Source organism: Phocoena sinus, chromosome 8 (assembly GCF_008692025.1).
Source record: "Phocoena sinus isolate mPhoSin1 chromosome 8, mPhoSin1.pri, whole genome shotgun sequence".
NCBI lineage: Eukaryota > Metazoa > Chordata > Mammalia > Artiodactyla > Phocoenidae > Phocoena > Phocoena sinus.
Genome location: NC_045770.1, coordinates 71,810,473 through 71,831,017, shown reverse-complemented (window position 1 = coordinate 71,831,017; position 20,545 = coordinate 71,810,473). Strand labels below are relative to the sequence as shown.

General features: G+C 56.1%; 1 protein-coding gene across 1 annotated transcript in view; it reads right to left on the bottom strand.

Annotated features, from left to right (window-relative positions):
* KCNC1 (potassium voltage-gated channel subfamily C member 1) overlaps nucleotides 1-20,545 on the bottom strand; it is a 44,590-nt gene that overhangs the window by 4,568 nt on the left and 19,477 nt on the right. Inside the window, exon 2 of the mRNA XM_032641945.1 lies at nucleotides 5,863-6,796. Within this exon, the coding sequence (XP_032497836.1) occupies nucleotides 5,863-6,796 (934 nt within the window). The remainder of the gene's footprint in view (nucleotides 1-5,862; nucleotides 6,797-20,545) is intronic.

The window sequence follows — 20,545 nt, the reverse complement described above, 5'->3', positions numbered from 1 at the left end:
GGAGGAAGTTTGGGGCACATTTGGTGAGGGTGAAGCGTGGCCAGAGCAGGGAGCTCTCCCTCTCCCAAGTCCAGGAGCAGTGCCGTGATAGCCTCTGGAGCTGGCAGAGGTAGCTCCGTCGGCCTCTGTCCCCGCCCATCACTCTCGGGGACTGAGCCTGCCCCACGCTCTCTGCTCTCTAAGTAGACTCTTCCTGGCCAAGGTGGCGCCGACTCGGTCTCCAGGGTGGGCACTGTGGTTTCCTCAAATACTTCCTCTAGGGTGACAGCCTCAAGGGAAGACAGACCCCACAGGGGCGTGACCACACGGGGAGGCCCTCTGAAAGACTAAAGAGGGGCAAAAAGCTGGAGACAGTCTCCACCCGATTTGACCCTCTTCCATGACCCTGTTCACATCATGTAACTACACGCAGAAGTGGTCCTTCTCCGTGTGCACACACTCAGCGTGCCCGCGGGTGGGATCACGGCCCGTGTACATATCATGTCACTACAAAGAGGCAGGCAGTCAAAAGAGAAATGGACCAATCAGGTTTATTCGTAAAGCAAATCCAAGAAAAAAAAAAATCCCATCATAATTTTGGAACTTAAAAAAAAAGTCTGTCGTACAAGATGGCAAAGCATTTCACGTACAGTGTGTTTCTTGACAAATCCCAGGGGCTTCACTCCCCAATTTACTCTGAACCAGAAAGGCCAGTTACCAAGGTAATTCTGATACCACGTGACTGGGGCTGGGGCCTCTCTGGGGTCTGGGGGCTGCCTAGCACTTGGGGTGTGTCTGAGGGCACACACGTGTGCGCACAGACAAGCCCGGTTCTGCCTCCCAGTCTGGCTATCCCGTCTTCCCTCCCAAGGGTCTCTGGGGAGAGGGCAGGGAAGTTTAAGGGAGGAGGTTGTAGATGAGGGGGCAGAAGTTGGGGCCCACAGCACCCTGCACACAGTTTCCTCAAGGGGAAAACAGCGAGTCCTACCAGGCAGCGTCTCCGTCTGGGAGGGGAGCCAGGACTTGCTGTCTCTCTACTGGCCATCGTCTGTCAGTGGAGGTATCTATAGCCTGCAGGGCTTACCCAGGGGTGGGTCAGAGGTAGGTGGTGGAGCCTGAGACCCCTCATCTGACTCTGCCCCCCAGCACTGTGCCCCTGGAGCAGCCAGCTCCCACAGCATTTAGAGGACCCAAAGTTGAGGCTGGTTTCCTGCAGGGGTCCGGCCAGGGGGCAGCCATCAGGGATCCCTGGGTGGATGTGAACTGGACACCCTTCCCTCCCTGGAAGGCCTTTGAGAAGGGGCTGTGCCTGGGGCTGCTAGTGGGAGGAGCGTTTATGTCCCTCTCTGTGAAGGAGCCAGCCTCCCTGGGCTGCTGGCTAATGCGCAGTTTGGTGAGCTCTCGGAAACTGGGAACGTTCTCCCTCCCCAGCTCCAGAGGGGGGCTGGAAGAGAGACCACCCAGGGGGGCCAGCTCTCCAAACCCGGGAAAGCCGTGGAAAAGGCCAGAGGTGCCAGCCCACCCAAGACTCCCCACCCTCCGGCCCCCACCCCGTCCTTTAGATGAGATGGCCACCAGGCCCCTCGGCTCCCAGCTGCTCCCCAGGAGGCTGGGAGCCCTGCCTCCCCTGGCCCAGGGCCCCTTGGCCCCCACTAGACCCGAGGGCCTGTGATGATGAAATGGCAGCATGGGCAGCATCTCACGAAGATGGTTTCCAGGCTTTGAAATGGGCTGAGAGATGAGCGTCCGCGAGAGGGTCATTTTTTTTTAAACTTTGGAGCAAGGAGAACCCGATGTCCGGCCCTGAGCCAGCACGCTGGCTTCTGTGCCCTGGTCTCCAGGCACCGCCGAGGTACTTACTGTTCACACCAGCAGCGGGTGCGCCAGGGGCGCACGCAGGGCTGGGGCGGGGTGGGAGGGGTGGCTGGGAATTTCCTCGGGTTTAGCCCCGAGGGGGCTGCCCAGCCTGGGGCTCAGGGAAAAAGTCCCAGGCTAACTGGGGACAGTCTGTGAGAGACACGAGCAGAGTACAATCACGAGAACCGGCACAAGTCATGCAACAAAACGAGGAGAGAGAGAGAAAAACATGATTAGTGGAGAGAGAGAAAGAGAGAGCATGTGAACAACACAGAAAAGAACACCCAGGCCTGGCCCTCAGAGCCCCTCATTTCTCCGCTCCTTCCCCCTCCGCCTGCCACACCGACCCCACTCAGGGCTCCCGCTGCCCACCCTGGCCCTGCCTCTGAGCAGAAACTCGGTCAGCCCGCTTGGAGGGGCCCTGCCCACACCCTTCCTGGTCACTGTTGTCCCAATCCCCGCCACCTCCCCTGCCCTGGGGGCTACACCACTCCTGGCCCAGGAGGGGAGGGGTGGAGGGCTGGGGCCAGGGGCGCTTTGGACTCGGCAGGCAGCTCAGGGCAGAACCCAGAGGCTGCAGTGGTAGCTCCCAGGGGGCCCAGGCAGGGGCTTTTCGGGACCTCACTGCTGCTCTATGTGCTCATGGGCAGGAAGGGGGGCCTGGCCACCACCCATCCCCCGTGCCAGCCCCCTCGCTGCTCACCTATGGTGGGACCCTGCAGCCCCAGACGCAGCACCCCAGAGGACCAACCCACATCACAGAAGCAGGGATGGACGAGACACATGTGAATGCACATGGCAGGACAGAGGGAGCACTCCGAACTGCCCAGAGGAGGTGGTCTGGGCCCCCGACTGCAGATGGGGGAGGGACCCCCCTTCTGGGAGAGGAGCAGCTCCTCCTGGGCTGTCAGTCCCAGGCAGTCCCTGACCATAGGGGCGCCCTCCTGGCATCCCCCCGTGAGGCCCTACAACCCCTGCCAAGACAAATCCCCTGAACAGACGCCATGCCAGCCATGGTACAGAGGGGACCAGATCATCCCTCACAGACACACAGACCTGAGGTTTCAGGAGAGACCAAGAGGTGGAGGTGAGGGGAGGGTGCTGCTGACATGACTGGGATGGCTTGCCTGAGTCCCAAGGGTCTAGCCCTGGAGGTAGGGGGTGCCCTTAGAGCCCAGCACGTTGCACTTGGCCCCAACCCAGGTTCTAAAAGTGGAATTGGAGAAGCCCAGCCCTTGCTGAGGCCACTTGACTGCCCTTGGGTGTGGAATGAGACTGGAAAGGCCCGGGGGGGCTGCATCTCACCTCTCCATTCCTGTAGGGTCCAGTCTCCCCCGCATTTGCCTTCCTCACCTCTGGCCTCCCCCACACTCACTCACCGACTCACCCAAACCCCACGCCCACCTAGGACCATAGCTGCAAGCAGGAAAGGAGGCAAATGGGAAGGGACTCAGGGGTGCCGGGTTGAGGAGACACCCCCTAAGGACCACACACCCTCTTGGTGATAGATAACCTGGGTCTCACACACCAGCTTTCAGAGGGAGGAGTGTTCTGGTGAGGTATGAGGCTCAGAGGGGTCTGGGATCTCAAGACAGCACCCTCAGGAGCGTGAGAACTTGGAAAGGGGGCGGGGCAGAGTTTGGGGATGGGAGGGAGAAAGGTAGGTGGAGTTGGGCATCTGGGCTCCAGAGGGCAGGCTCGGAAGGGCCCCAAGTACCTCCTCAGCCATAGAGACCGTGCAAGCCAGGACACTCTGGATCCCTGAGACCTGGGGCTGCAGCGAGGAGGTTCCCAGGAGCAGGGCTGCCACGGCTGTGGGGCCCAGGGCCTCCAACAGGAGTGCACAGGCTTTACAGGCCTGCTGCGGCATGGCAAGAGGGCTTGCGTCCTGTGACTAGCTGGTGTACCTGCCAGCACGCACGCATCTGCACTCCGCGTGTGTGTGCATGTATGTATGTATGTGTGTGCGTGCATGCACGCCCTCAGCACATGGAGAATACTGGCATTGTCTGGGAGTACTGAAGAATTTGCGCCTGACTGGAGTGAATGAGGGATCCTTGACAGGTGGGCCCGGGGCACCCATATTTGAGGCACCGATCCCGAAAGATTCAGCGTTGGGAGGATGTGAAAGAGGGCCAAGGAGCGCCATGGTGATGCCACTCAGGCTGAGCTCTTCCTGCTGGGGCCTGGAGTGAAGCTGGGGGGCTAGGCTCACCCGGACCCTCCCCTAGGGCCCCAGGAATTTTCCTTGCCATGATGGTGGCTCCTGAGGTCGAACAGAAGGGCTATAGCTAACCCAAAGCAGGAGCGGGGGCAGGGGCTTTCCTCGGCCCATGCCTGCCTTGCTAAGCAGGAGCCACACCTTGGCTGGGGAGTCCAGCCCGCCCCCGCTGCCAGGTCCCCCTGTTCCAGCCTCTGAGACCCCTGCCCAGTCCCTGGCCCAGCCCAGAACACTAGCCACATTCCTCTCAGGTGCCTACAGCAGTCCCAGGGAGTGGGGAGGGGTATGGGGCCAGGCGAAGGGGCTGGAAAGTTCCCACGGACAGAGAAGTGGGCCTTGGGGGTACTGCTCTGGGCAGCGTAGCTGTGGGATGAAGCCAGATCAGGAGTAGGATGGGGGTGGGGGCCATCGGGGGAGAGTCAATCACCCACTGGGGGAGGCCACCCAGGCCAGGGGGCACTTGCTCCTCTAGGGCTGAGCTAGCCTACAGCCCCCCTGCCTGCCCTGGGCACAGGGGTGTCTTCTGTAGACTAAACGCCACCTATCACTGACTCAGCCTTCCTCGCCCCGGCGCTCCTTCTTAGCTCGGTGTTGTCATTCTTCTCTGGGTCGTTCATTGCCTTCAAATCCCTGTGTCCACAGAATAAGTCGATGGTATTCCATGGGTAGAGGTAGACTATGGGCTTTATATCTTCGGACCAGAGCCCCATGATCAACTTTATGTGCTATGTGCAGGTTCTCATAAAACTGAGATAGTCCCATAACGAACCACTAGCCATGGAATATTAGAATATATCCCACGGTGACTAGTATTGTTTCATGGACCCCTCCCCCCCCCCGACCCCCACTGAATTCACGGGAAAGTGGTCGTACACTGGTTGGGATGTCGTGTATTGCTGCTGCAGTCCCTACCGCCGGAAACGGGGAGAACTCTGGGTGGGAGGTTGTTTGCTGGTCTGTAGCGCTTTCATCTAAGCTGCCGGGTGGTGGCCCCCTCTAGTCCTTCGCTCACCAGCCGCTCCCATCAGAAGGCCACCGGAAACTCCCACTTGACCATCAACCCAAACAGACAACGTGAAAGCTAGAGTCACTCCAACAGGTTCCTAAAGATAAACGCTAAACTCTAGAGTGGTGGTGGAAGATGAGTTGGTTCCGCATGCTGTGGGGTAAGTAAGCTTGTTACGTACGGAGGGCAAGAGGCGAGTCTCCCAGGACGCGCCTGGAGCTAGGCAGCCGGCATCAGAGCAGGAATGCTACTCAGCTATGGAGACAGGCTCTGGCGGGGGTGAGAATCCTTGCTGCTGCCTTTGCAGGGACCCTCCTGCCAGATCCCATGCACCATCTGTGCCACACACGCACGGCCTGAAGGGAGCCGTGTAAAGACCAAATCAGCAGCTGTCTGGCATTTCCGAATCACACCCGCCCCCGCCCTGCCCCGACACTGGGTCAGTGGCCTGAGTCAGCGACTCATGCTCCACTCCTGCCCACCAAGCAGCAGTGCCCCCGGGGCTCCTGCCAAGAGAGTCCTCAGCAACCTCGCGGGCCATGTCATCTCTTCAGAACCCCACGAGACCAGCATGTTAACCTCCTTACGGGGGGCCACCAGTGAGGTTCTAGCAGGCTCTTGCCTCGTGAATTCGGCTGCCCAGCATCTCCCTGGGCCCCCAGACTCCACACCTCGAGACTGAGCGCAGGGTCCAGGGTCACCCATGGAACTAAGGAAGCAGTCTGACTGAATCTGGAATCATCGCTACAGGGGGCGGAGGTGAAAGGTCAGATCGACATGCCTCTAAGAGGTTTCCTACCTGCTCTGTTAATTTCTAAAATTTCTTCCTGGGCCAGCGGGCATGTGTCACTCTGAGTACTGTGGTGTGGAGAGTTTACGACAGATTTACAATAATTGGGAGATCCCAGCTGCGGTGGCCGTGGAATATGCTTCTTTTTTTTCTTTGGTAGTTTCTGCTTAGCCATGGCTAAGGAGTAATACATCCCGAAATTGTTCACAATGACGGGCACGGGCATGGCGATGGTCAGCACACCCGCCAGCGCACACAGCGCTCCCACCAACATGCCGGACCACGTCTGCGGGTACATGTCTCCGTAGCCCAGCGTCGTCATGGTGACCACGGCCCACCAGAAGCCAATGGGGATGTTCTTAAAGTGGGTGTGCTCACTGGCACTGGGGTCATTGGGCTGCGCCCCTATCCTCTCGGCATAGTAGATCATGGTGGCGAAAATCAGGACGCCCAGAGCCAGGAAGATGATGAGCAGTAAGAACTCATTGGTACTGGCGCGGAGAGTGTGGCCCAGGACGCGCAGGCCCACGAAGTGGCGGGTCAGCTTGAAGATGCGCAGGATACGCACAAAGCGGACGACACGCAGGAAGCCCAGCACGTCCTTGGCCGCCTTAGAGGACAGGCCGCTCAGGCCCACCTCCAGGTAGAAGGGCAGAATGGCCACAAAGTCAATGATGTTGAGCGAGTTCTTGATGAACTCCACCTTGTTGGGGCAGAAGACCACGCGCATGAGGAACTCGAAGGTGAACCAGACCACGCAGACGCCCTCGATGTAGGTGAGGAAGGCCTCTGTCTCCGCTTCCCGGTAGTAGCGCACTTGCGTGCCGTTCCGAACGTTCTCGATCTCTGTCTTGTTCACGATGGGGTTGAAGCGCTCGTGGGTCTCCAGGCAGAAGGTGGTGATGGAGACCAGGATGAAGAAGAGGGAGGCAAAGGCCACATACTGTGGAGGAGAAACACACAGTGTCAGAGGGGAGGCCCTCCCCCCAGAGCAAAGAGACCCCGGGTGCCTCTGGGCTGGGTCCAGTCAGGGGCTGGGCTGTGGAAGATGCCTACAGGATGCCCCTCGTGACGTAGGCCAGGCTGACAGGCCACCTTTCCCTCTTCAGAGCACGGAGCATGGGGTTAGGAGGCTCGGGGGTTAAGAGGTTGTGGCAGAGATTGCTCTGTTTTCACAAATGCCTCTCCTTTCCTCCTGGATGCACGGCTAGACCATATCTCCCAGCCTCCCTCAGGGCTGGGTGGGGTCACGTGACTGCGCTCAGGCCAGCGGACAGTGCGCTAAGGCCGGGCCTGGCTCACAAAACCTCCTGCTCAACCTTCCGTGCCTTCTTTCTTCCCCCAACTTCCAGTCAAATGCTGAAGCCCCAGGAAGCCAGCAGGGCCACCAGAAGGAAGCAGCCTGGGTCCCTGAAAAGAAAGACAGCCACTAAATACATGGGTGGGAAATAAACTTCTACTGTCTTAAGGCACTGTGATCTGGAGGTGATTTATTAAAGCATTTACTCCCCCCCACGCCAACTAATAAAAGTGACCTAGGTGGCGGAGGCAGAGGTTGGCAAAGAAAGGAGAAGGAGGAGCTATGGTGGAGGCAGGCCCCTCAGAGGCCACGTCTCCCATCTTTCTTTCGTCCCTGCGCTAGTCTATTCACTCTCTTTTTCGTGGATCTGTACCTCATTCATGTGGTCTCTTCATGTTCTATCCTATGCGGAATTGCAAAAGATATATCTGCCCCAGGGCCTTGCACACCTCTTTTACCCACTTCTCTCTATCATCCCAGGAACTCACACCACCATCCTGGAAGTGAGTTCCCCATCTTGGAGATACTGAAATAGAGGCTGAGTGGTCATTTGTCAGAGATAGTGTGTTGCAGGTTCAGGCATCAGGAGGAGAATTGGACCAGGGGTCCTCAAAGGCACCATAAACCATAGGGTCTGCTTCTCTCCTACTGCTGCCTGCCAGCCCCAGGGTAGGGATGTGGGTGGGAGGGAAGAAGAAGCTGCTGGGGCGCTAGCCTTTCCAAACATATGTGGGCGCTTGCTTCTTCCAGACCCCCTCCCTGGTGAGAAGGAGATGGCCAGGATAACCCAGCCTGTCCAGAACCACCTGCTCTGGCCCTGAGCCCCTTGAGAAAGGTTCAGAAGACTCTTTGGTTTGGTTTGGTGGCCCCAGCTGATGACCCCCTGGGCTTCTCTGGCCCCCAGCAGACATGGGTACCCGAGGAAAGAGAGTCAAGCAGCTATCTGAGCTTCAAACCCTCCTACTCAGACTGAATTCCAGGCAAGGGCGCTTCTTACAGCCTCCAGTCGAGGTCCCTGGAACACTAACCCCTGGCCAGGGGTTCTCCTCCAGGGGCCCAGCTGGTCATGTTCCCACTGCTCCCCTCTCCTCTGGACCCCCCTTCGCCCAGCCTGTCAAGACAGACCATGGTCAGTGCAAGGCCCTCTCCCTGGAGGCAGCTCTGGGCTATAGTCTAGAATGGGTGGCAAGTTCATTCTCCAGAGCTGCCTTCATAGAAAACTTCAAGGAGTGCCAAGGCCCCACCCTGTATCTGCCACAAGAGGCAGCCATGCTGCTTCTAGCAATTTCTTTAGTTTGTACTGATGCACCTCCCCACCTGGTGGTGGCCCTGTCTGGGCTGACCATGGCCATGGGACCTGGCACCCAACCTGGCACAGATCCAGAAAACAAGAACTACGTTGACCTTCCAAGACACATTTCGGGTTGGGGGAAGGGGAGAGAAAAGGGGAAGAGACAAAGTCAGCATCAGCATTTTAGAATGTCAGAGTAAGAGCAGCCTTTAGAGATTATCTGGTCCAAGACACTACATGCTACAGATGGGAAGTCTGGGGCCCAGAAACAGGAAGTGATCTGCCCAAGCCACTCATTATGGCATGCTAATACTCCTGCTGGTTTAGAGCATCGTGCAGTTTTCAGAACCTTTGTCCTAGATAGACTACTATCAAGTGTGACCCGTATGCATCCTTCCATCCATCCATCCATCCTTCCTTCTTCCCTTTCCTCCTTCCTTCCTTTCTCCCTCCCTTCCACCCACTCATCTTTCCTTCCTTCTATCCTCTCTCCCTCCTTTTTATCCACACATCCATTCATCCTTCTTTCCTCCCTCCCCCTATTCCTTCCTTTCTTTGTTCCTCCCTCCCTCCTCTCCCTCTCTTCCATCCATCATGCATTCATTCATTCATCCCTTCCTCCTTCTCTTCTTTCTTCTTTCCTTCCTTCCTTCCTTCCTTCCTTCTTTCCACCTACCCATCCATCCATCCTTTCTTCCTTCCATTCCTCACCAGGCACCAGGTTATGCCCAGCACAGAGTGGAATAAGACCTCAGCCCAACCCCCAGGGAGGCCCCTGCACAGCTGAAGGTAAAGGACACACACAGAGACAAGTACAATGCAGTGGACTGAAAAGGTGAGCCCCCTCAGCCCTGTGATGCAGGTGGGGTTTGGACAAGGTGAGGCAGGGACTTAAACTGGGTCTTCTGACTCCAGAAACAGCTCTTTAAGGATCCAGATAGTGCTGACCTGGGACACCACAGAGGTAGACCAGGAAAGCAAAGTGGAAGCAACTGGAAGAGGTCACCAGCTCTGATCCAGGTTTATCCAGCTCCAGCGCTCTTTCCATCACCAGTTGTCAAAGCTCTTGGAGCTAAGAACACATCCCCAAATGCTGGGTATTTGGCCCTAGATTCCCTCTGGAGGGCCCCGTCTTAGAGCTTGGAATTCACAGCCCAGGTTCCCAAGGGGTGGGTCACATTGCTCCCCTGGCCTTTTTGAGAGAGGGGAGGAAGAGACACACTGTGAGTGTCTAAGGGATGCCAAGAGGCAGGGTCCGCTGTGCCCCTGGGCTCCTGATCCTGGCCAGTGGTGTAAGGCAGGAGGCACTGCCCCTCCCCCTGCCCCATCAGCCATGGCATCCGCTTCCCCAACCATCCCACAGCTATCCTCCTCTGTCCGCTCGACTCACGTGGGACTCTCTCTCAATGGGGCCACTGCCATCAAAGCCAGCATGTTGTAGGCTTCAATCTCGGCCACGCCCAGTACAGTACAGCCTCCACCCAGCTACCAGAGGGGGCAACCGCTGGAATCCCAGCTCTCTGTTTGCCACCTGGCCATGCTGCCCACAGAGAAAAGCCCTGACTCCTCAGCCTGGCACATGAGGCTCCCTGTGCCCTGGCCTCATCGACTTCCCAGGGTCCCCTCCCTGCTGCACACAACATTCTTGCCACATGCAGCTGTCTGCTATATCTGACCGCCCCCCACCCCATCTCCGTGTCTTTGCACTGCTGTTCCTGCCTCCAGGGTGTTCCTGCCGATCTCCGTATGGAAAAACCCATCCGTCCATCGGTGCCCCACTAAGTAGTCCTTCTCCTGGGACACCTTTCCCGGTGAGACTTCCGTCTTGGCAGCTGGGGCCCTTAGGAGGCAGCAAATGCAGGGACCACCCCTCCCCAACAAGGAATGTCTAAATCCCCCTCCAGTGAGGCAGTGAGCCTGTCTCCGACTCATACTTGTTAGTGCTTGCGGAGTCTCACGGGAACAGCTCAGAGAGGGCACTGATGTCCCCGGAGCCTTCTCCCTCCCTCCCAGGTGCCCCCAAAGGCCCTCAGAGCTCTTGTCCCATTTGCTCCTCTCACAGGACAGGTTCTGATGGGAAAACTGAGGCCCAGAAAGAGGTCAGGTCTTCTAAAATTAGGGTAGACAAAATCCTTGGTTCTCAGCCAGCAATGGCCATCCCGTCTAGATTCTTTCCTCTCTGGGCCCCAGTGACCTAGGAGTGGGGCTGGGGGGTGGGCAGCAGCAGCCAGGCCTAGAGCCAGACACCAGGACTTCTTCCCCAGGGGAGCCGGGGAGGTGGTAGCCAGGCCTCCTACCCGGCCTGGGCCTCCTGGGTGCCTTCCTGGACTCCGCAGCCTGTGCACCTGGTCCTTTGTCACAGGCAGGGCCCCAGCAACATCTGGGTCCAAGTGGGCCCTTAGGGGGGCTGTGAAGGAAGGTGCCCCTGGCTTGCTCAGACTGCCACAGTCTCCTAAGCCCAGTGACTAGCAGGTCAGCCCCAGCGCATCAAAGCCAAAGCAAGAGCCCGCAGCCAGGTGAGTCCCCAGTGCCCTCCTGTCCATCCTCAGGGAAGCTGAGCCAGGAAGGAGAAAGGAGAAGCTGTCAAGGCTGAGGACCTACTGTGCGCCTTTAATCCTCCCACAGACCTGGTGAGACAGGTGGTCGTACCCCATTGCGCCAAAAAGGAAACCCAAGTACAGAGAGGTTCAGGGACTAAACCAAGGTTTAAGGCTGGTGATGAAACTGAGGCTTGAATGCAAGTGGATCTGGCTCCACAATCTAAGCTCTGTCCACCACCAGAGGTACCAAAGCTCTCGGGGGCTAACAACACAGCTCTGCACAATGGAGAGCCAGCCCTAATTATACGTGGATGGCTCCATCTTGGAGGTTGGCACCCACAGCTTGGACTCCCTGAGGGCAGGTTATGTCTGTCCCCAGTGACGGAGAGAGCCAGGGTACTTGGATCCACAGGCTGGATCCCAGGCACACCTGAAATGGTCTTGGGCCTCATTGCCCAAGGCTTGCTAGCACCTGGGGCAACGGCAGCCCCAGGGCCGGGGAGGCTGCCCCGTTCTGCTCAGGGAGGCAATGCCGACAGCAGCCCTGGATGGCTCAGCCTGCATGCCTACCTGGCCCACCTCTTGGCAAGACCCAGAGAGGACAGGCTGAGAGATGACCACAACTAGTTCGGGGAGATCAGCCAGAGGGAGGGGGTGGGTGCACAGGCACGGGAATGGGGAGTTCCCGGGATCAGCTCATGCTGACGGGGAGGGAACCTCTGCCTGGCGGGCCCAGGTAGCAAGCCTTGGAAGCCGTTTCTGCAGTCACCCTGGGCTGTCACTCTCAGGACTGTAGGGGCTGCAGTCAAGGGCCGGGGGCTGCACCCCATGTGAGCTGTCTGCCTTCCAATCGCCAGTCACCCAGAGGACAGTCACCCACAGACACGCACAGCTACCCGGAGCACGTGCCTCACCTGTCACCTAAGTACCCACCCTGTGGTGCAGGACCGCACATGCACAGAAGACACAGGGACGCACGGACCGTACTGAAACATACCACTGCCCACCAAGCGTGAGCACCCAGGCGCTGTACCACGAGGCGCGCAGCCCCATAGCTCCCCCTGGCAGCCTGTGCGTATGCACTCGGAGCACAAGGACGGTCACCACACGACGCACCTCCTACAAACACCCCAGACCCCAGGCATTGCCGCACAGCGGGCCCCTCCCCTGCCCACCTCACCCCCGCTGGGTCGGACTGACTCGGTGTCTGTCTCTCCCGCAGGACGGCAGCCCCAGCTCGTCTCGCCTCAGCCTCCTCAGCCTTCCCTGATGCCCTCACCTGTCTCCCTGCCCAGACAGTGCCAGCTCCTGGATCTCCCATCTCTACACCTGCCTGTCACCCACCGGCTTCCTGATGTGCTGCCACCTGCCGGACCCCGTCCCCTTCCCTCAGCCCACCACAGCAGCAGCGCCCCACACCCAGGGCCCAGGCCAGCTGGGAGGCCAGCCCTCCTGGGCTTCTAGTCTAATGGGGGCACGAAGGGAGCTTGGCCCAGCAGCCCAGGGCCAACTGTCACCCAGCCTGGCCACACCTCAGAGGCCACCCTGTGAAATTGCAAGACAACGCAGGCAAGATAGCCTGACGGTGCAGCATAACCCCAAACTGGTAGTGTGGCTTTTCTTTCTTTCTTTCTTTCTTTTTTTTTTCTCCAGAATCAAACTGTGAGAGACCCACCAATTGTGTTCTAGAAAGAGGTAGCCATGGCAACAGAGCGAAGCATCCCATTTCTATGGTAACCGGGGTGGTGAGGCTGTTGGCTGTAAAGTCAGACAAACCTACTAACGATCTGTTGACTTAAGAAGATATTTTATAAATCACCAAGTTATTTTTACCATAACCCCACCCCTGAAACCATAAATCAGAAAGGCAATTTACTGTCTATTAAAATGACCAATATGTGCTATGACTTTCATTATAAATTATTTATGCCACAGTCATCTTTAGAAAATTGTGCTTGTCTTTTGGAACTGTTCAGGGGTTCACCGCGGGGATCTGTGTTCTTGCAGTTTGGCGTTCCAGGAGCAAGGCGATGGCTGTAATGTGGTGCAGGGACCAACATTCTGGTCTGGCGGCTCACTCGCTGCGTGACCTTGGCAGGCCACCTCCCCTCTCTGGGCCTCAGTTTCGTCATTGGTACACTGAGGGCTGGACTTGGTCCCTTCTGAGGATTCTGAGACCGGCTGAGGCTGTAGGCAATGGGGCTCATCAGGGGAGCCCTGGCTCATGTCCAGGCCCCAAGCCCCTAGAGGCTTCAGGTCAGTTTTTCTGCCTAATTAAGTCTGCCCAGCGGGGGTGTACAGCGTTTGAGTTAATCCATGCAGAGTCAGTGATGCAGAGCAGGAGGGATGGCCAATTGGCCTAAATAAATTGTCAGTCGAGTTGAGTTTGGAAACTGAATTAGACTCGTGTGGACTTCCTTGGGCTGGGCATGCTGAGCACATCATAGCTTATGGGGGGGCAGGAGGAGTCTTTGGGGTCCAGTCCCATTTTGGTCTGTTGCTAAATGCCTCCGCGTGAACCCCCAGAGGCCTGGCTGTGTCCTGAGCAATCTGTCCAGCATCCAGGTCTCCACCCCATTCCTTCACACTAATCGTCCCCTTTTGGCACGCAGCTCAGGGAGCAGCAGGTGGGAGGTGCTTCCCATGGTGTGGAGGGTGTGAGCGGGAGTGTGTGAAAGTGTGTGCAGAGAACATGCCGTGTAGAAGGTCTGTGTGCTGGGAGGGGAGTGTGGGGGAGGGGAGAGGTGGTGTGTAAATGTGGAGTAGCTGTGTACATGGTGAAGGTGTGTCACCTGACTCTAGGCATGTGCCAGAGGCTCATGTAAGCGGTCACTGTGTGTGATGTATGTGGTTCATATAGGTGGTAGAAGTGTGTTTGTGTGTGCGTAAGGACATGCATGGGGTGTGATGTGTGTGTATAAGGACATGTGTGGTGTGATGTGTGTATAAGGACATGTGTGGTGTGATGTGTGTATAAGGACATGTATGGGGTGTGATGTATGTGTATAAGGACATGTATGGGGTGTGATGTGTGTGTGCATAAGGACATGCATGGGGTGTGATGTGTGTGTATAAGGACATGTGTGGTGTGATGTGTGTATAAGGACATGTATGGGGCATGATGGTGTGTGTGTATAGGGACATGCCTGGGTGTAATGTGTGTGTGTGTGTATAGGGACATGTATAGGGTGGGGTGTGTGTGTGTGTGTGTGTGTGTGTGTGTGTGTGTGTATGTGCATCTCCTAGGAGAATCAGGGTCTGACTGGGCACTCTGGACATGTGTTCTCTGAGTTAAGACCATGACCCTTGTCCATGCCAGAGATGGTCCCTCACACACTAGCCGAGGCGGGTGGTGCCCCTTCCCTGGGACTGTCTCAGACTGAGAGAAAAAGGGTAGACAGGGTGGAGGTGGGCTAAAGGCCACTGCACCAGCCCAGGGAAGGCCACAGGGAGGCAGGGCTGTGCCCAGATGGGAATCCCCTCATCCCACTGCACTACCCCCTCAGTCCCGGGTGCTGTAGCCTGGGTAGTGGGGGAACCAAGGGCAGGAAAGGCCATGCCCAGGCCTCAGGGAGCCCAGACTTTTCCAGTGGGACAACAACCCCCTTCACTGAATTCATTCTCTGGATTCCAGACCCAGGTCATATCCAAAAAGGGCTGCGTCAACAGCTAGGCTGGCAACTTTTGAGGTGGCAGAGGTTCTGTGTTGCTTTCATTCCAAGATGCACATTTTGGAAATGAAAATGTCATAAAATATACACAGCCTTAAAATAGTATATCTTCTCATATCCCCAACATGCTGTTATTTAGCTCGTGGCATAGTTGAATTGATGGTACTTTGGACTTAGAGAAACAGTCATTAGAAACCCAGAGCAGCAAGACAGAGGGGCCCTCAGAGGTTCTTTATCCAAAAGCCGCCCCTTGTGGCCAGAATGGGGAAATGGAGGCAGAGCCTCCCACCCAAGGTCATGGAGCTTGCAGGGTGGAGCAGGGGTGAGAGTCAGGTTCTCCTGAAACGTCAGTTCTGGGCTTTCATCATGGTGGCCTCTGAGCCTTTGCTCATTTAACACGCGCTCCCAGGCCTCTCTGTTCTCCAGGTCCCGCCTGCCTTCTAGATCCTGGGTCAAAAGCAGCACGAGTCCGTCTGTCAAAGGAGGCAGCAGCTGGAGCAGAAATGGCTGGACCTTGAGGTCAGACCAGCCTGGGTTTGGGGCCCAGCTCGGCTGGTGACCTTGGACATCGCCCCTTTCTGAGCCTTCATTCCTGGACAGGGAAGGGGTGAATAACATTCCCTGCCTCCCGGCTGGTTGTGATGACGGGATGAAACAACACAGAGAAAGTAAGAAGGAGGTGCTTGTACGCGTTGCTTCCATCCCTACAAACTGGCCACCTCTTGCCTCAGTGGGCCCTCCCACCCGGCCCTCTCCCATCGCAATAGCACCTTCCGCATCAGAGCACCTCAGATGTAAAAAAAGCCAGGATCTTAGAGTCACGGAACCGCTGAGCTGGAGGCACCCGGGAGACTGAGGCGGACACGCCCCTGCGTCACAAAAGAACACGACTGTCCTTCACAGAGCAACCCCGTGCACACGCTCAGCCATGTGGCACGAGTGAGGCCGAGGCCACGCTTCTGTGCAGGCCTGGCCGAGCAGCACGGTGACCAGTCTGCCCCTCCGAGGGCCAGTCCTGGTCCCTGAGGACAAGGGGAAGGGTGTTTCCTGAGGGATGGCCCCTGAGGGACCCAGTGGGATGGGGTCAGAGGAGAAGTCTCTGGATTTAACAACAAGGAGAACGTGGCGGGGGGCCTAATCCAACGCCCTGGAAGGAACGGGGAAATGGAGGCAGAGCCTCCAGAGTAAGAGGCCCTCCCTGGGGGAGTTTGGTGGGGCACGAAGGAGGCGGGAGCGGGCAGAGGCCAGTGTGCTGGGGGAGCACCGCGGAGTGGGCATGCAGATGCAGGGCCCTTGGCCACACCCAGAGTTGTGGGTGGGACCAGACATTTACCTTTAATTTGTGTCCTCAGGCGTTCTGATGCCGCCAGCCCCATCCTGGCACGTGGGATCCATGAAGCCAGATAAGACCCAACTGCCTGGCAGCTCTGATACATAACGGACCTCGTCAGCCTGAGACCACATTTAGGGCCTGGGAAACAGGCGGCAAAGGCAGAAGGAGAAGAGTCCTGGGCTTGATTTCAGAGACCTGAGTTCAAATCCCAGCTCTGCCACTGGCGGTGTGACTGCAGGCAAGTCACTATTTGGAGACTCAATCCCATCATTCTTAAAATGTGGACAATAATAAGAATAATAACACAGTCCAGGAAGTAAGGCACTATTGAAGGGCCTGGGGGAAAGCCAGGTGTCTAGGGCTTCCCCAGATCCAGGGTGGAATTCTAGGGCAGGAAGAAACCCCAAGACTGCCAGTTCCTTTGCTCACTGGTATTCCAGGAGCTGGGCCAAGGCTTCCCTCCACAAAAATCCAAACACAGCATTTTGGTTTTTTTTCCACCCAAATCGTTGGGGGTAGGAGAGTGACTGCAAGGGGCAGCAGCAACAGCTAAAGGGAGAAATGTGTCTAACCTCAGGGTTTTTTCCCCTAATTTTTTCTGCTCCTGTTGTGACCACTTGCCTGCAAACAGCAAACCAGGAGCAAATGACAGCTTCGTGAGAGCCAACAGCACAGCCCGCAGAGCCTGTTTCCCGGGGCCGTGCACCCAGGGGTCCCAGACCCCGCACTGCAGTCTCCAGCTGGCGAGGGCCACGCTGCCCAGGGCGAGGGTGACGTAACATGCCCACTTCCATGGGGTCTTCCACGTGACCCCCGGCCTTCGTGCTGGGAGGAAATGAGGCTTGACGGGAAAGGACACCCAAGGTCACGCGATGAGCTCCGGGCTTTCCGGCCTTACTCCAGCGACAAGAGGGAGGCTGATAACAGCAGCTGCGTGGTCTCGAGCAGCCCTGCTTCCTGGGCTCTCTGTGCATCATCTCATTTAAACTTCACACCAGCCCAGGGCGGTAAGTTCTGCTGTTACCACTGCTTTTCAGACAAGTCTGAGGTTTAGAGAAGAGAAGATTCTTGCCCAAGGTCTCAGAGGTTCTCAGTGGCAGGATCGGTCCTACTTCAAAGCCCTGCATTTCAGGCCTCCCCCAGGCCCCTTAGGCAGCCAGGCAGGATGTCCCCAGTGCAAGTCGGCTTGGCTGTGCCCCGTGAGATGGACATGCCTGCCCCAGCTTCGTTTCGACTTTAGCCAGCCACAAGGCTGGGTGCCTTAGGAGCGTGGTCCCACAGGCCAGGAAGGCTGGGTGTCAGGGTCCCAGGAGGGGCCATCAGGAACCAACTTCCCACCCACTCCTGTGACCTGAGACTCCCTTCTGGAAAATAGATAGTGAACACCCTCTCCCATTAGCATCTGAAACTCGGAGAAATACCAGTATTCCACACAGGAAATTCCTCTTCTAGTTTAGGACTTCGAACTGTGTCAACTGTTTCCTGACATGCTTGTCTACTTTTCTATGGTAAACGATGACTTATGGAACCCTTCATATTTCCTCTTTCGCTCTGACTGCTAGGGAGCTCAGTTAAATTTAATGCTCAGTTCCAGACCAATCTTTTACCTGGGTTTGGGGTATCACTATTTCTTCTCTTCATTATACGAGTCTTATTTTTTCTTTTATCTTCTTCTTTATTTCTAAGGAGTCTGTTGTATGTGTATCTCATGGGCCTCAAACATCTTTGTGCCACAGATTGGAGTAAGAAATACGTGACTGAGACTCCCAGATGAGGAAGTGAGTAGGAAGGCGGGGGCAGTTCAATAATCCCCTCTGGAGTAACCCTGAGCAGACGTCTCTTCAGGTGACCGCCAGCGATGGGGAGCTCCCGAGGCCACATTCTGTCTTTGGACAGCACTCCAGACATGCATTTCTTTCATGTTTAAGACAACCTCCCTGCCTCTTTCTCCCAGTGATCCCAGTTCTGCCCTCTGGGGTCACCAGGACACACCTACTCCCCTTTCTCCCTCTGACGGCCCTGCCCACACCTGCAGATGGGCCTCGGGACCCACCCTCAGCCATCCCTCCTGTGCACCAGGCTTCCGCCAGCTTCCGTCCACACTCCTTTTCTTGGGCCAGCTCCCCGGGCTGTTTCAGAGCCTGGTTTTGTTAAGCACTCACTGTGCGTGGCCACATGGATGGCACACTTTGCCCTTTTCAATGCTCACAACCACCTCAGTAGCGGGAATATTTGTCTCTGTTGAGCCTCACTGACCTCTGCTATAAAGTAATAATGACGACTGTTGCAAACATGATCTCATTTATCTTTAAAAACCTCCCCAAGGGAAGTGTCATTAACTCCACTTTGCAGATGAGAAAACTGAGGTTCAGAGTGGTTAAGACGTGTGCAAAAAAAACCCAAACCCCGCACAGTTCGGAAGTGATGAGTAGAATTTGAAACCAGGTCTCTCTGACTCTAAAACCAGCACACTCCAGGGCTTCCACTTACAAATCTCTTTCACGTCCATACACACACACACACACACACACACACACACACACACACACACACACACACACCAGCTGAGCCATCAGCCAGACAGCTTTGATTGCCCCCATTTGGCAGATGAGAAAACTGAGGCTCCAAGCTCCATGAAGTGTCCACTAGGAATCCACTGGGAAATTTCCCCCCAGTGCCCACTTATGTTTTAGCATCGAGTCAAGGGTCCCGACTCCCCATAGGGTGTGCATGTGTGTGTATATATATGTGTGTGTGTGTGTGTGTGTGTGTGTGCGTGTGTGTGTGTGTGTGTTGGGGGGAGAGGAATAAAAAGATGACCCCAAGAGGAAGAGATCAGGGAGGGCAGTGGACACAACCCAGGTGGGACCACAGCTAACTGCCCACCTGTGCTCCCTCCAACAAAGATTTATGCCTTATCCCAGGCCTGTGCTGGGCACTGGGTACAGAATGAGCAAAAACAGCCACAGTTCCTAGCAGGGGAGACTGACATTTATCAGATAACCAGACAAGCAAATACATACCTGTATGAGGGACGAGGGCTTTGAGGGGAATGCACACGGCATTCGATGGGCCTTTAACAAGTATTGGGGTTGGAGTGGCTCCCACGAGGAAGTGACAAGTGTACAGAGGTTGGAAAGATGGGTAAAAGTCACTAGGGAAATGCAGGGTGCAAGGAAGAGCATTCTAGGCAGAAAGAATGGGAAAAATTCCCGGTCCTCACGTTCCTTGACCATCAGCAGCATCTGAGACAGCTGATCACTCCCTCCTTTTTGTTACACTTTCTAGGGCCCTGCAGTCTCTTGATTTTCCTCCCACCTCACTGGCTGTTCCTTCTTGATGTCCTGTGCCATCTCGTCCCCAGCCTCTAACTCTTGGGGTGCCCCAGAGTGCAGTCCTTGGGCCTCGTCTCCATCTATACTCATTCCCTTATCGATTTACCCAGTCTGAAGGCTTAAATACTATCACCTATTCAAACAGCATTGACTGCACACTCCCAGATATTTATCTGCAGTCCAGCACTTCTCCTGAACTCAGGATTCCATCATCCAGCTCCCTTGCGTCTCTGTGGTGGAGGTCTACTAGCCGCCTCTCCAACTCAGCACGTCAACTGAGCGCCTGTACCACCTCCACCGCTGGCAGCTTTCTCCATCACATGAGATGGCAACCCTATCCTCCCAGACATTCTTGCCAAAAACTCTGGAGTCATCCTTGACACTGCTCTTTCTGTCACACCTCACAGTTAATTATAAGGAAATCCTCTTGGCTCAGATTGAAATAAATCCAGAATCTGACCACTTCCCAGCACCACTATTACCACCCCGTCCCAGGCATCATCAGCTCCCCCTAGATTACGCTAAGAGCATCTTTTTTTTTTTTTTTTTTTTGCTAAGAGCATCTTAACTGGTCTCTCGGCTTCCAATATTCCTGGTGCTCTAGGACTGTTTTCAACACAGCAGCCAGGTGATCCTTTCAAAATGTAAATCTGATCGTGCCATTTCTCTCCTCAAAACCCTGCACTGGGTCCCCATTTCTCTCGGAGGAAAAGCCAAGGTCCATGCAACGCCCTGCAGGTCCCCACGTGATCAGGTCCTCCATTCCCCTCCGAACTCCTCTCCTATCACTGTCCCCCTTCACATGTTCCAGCCACACCGCCTCCTCAGACACGATCCTTAAACACATCAGACACATGCCCGCCTTAGGGCCCTCACACCGCCTGTTCCCTCTGCCCGGCGCCCCCTTCCCCGCATCCTCATGGCTCATTCCCTCGCCGTCTCACGAGGCCCGCTCTGACCCTTCTAAAATCTCAGCCAGCGCCCCGCACTAACTGGATTTTCCTTCCTCTGCTTTCCCCCATTAGGCACGTACCATCTCTGAACACTAACTTTTCCACAGCTTTATGGAGGTATAACTTATATACAATATACATATACCTTTTATATACAACCTATACAGTAACATTCACCCATTCTAAGTATCCAGTTAGACGACGCTGGCACGTCACACCCTCCAATTTTCTTATTTTCATCTCTGTTGTTTGTCTCTCTCTGCCCTTAG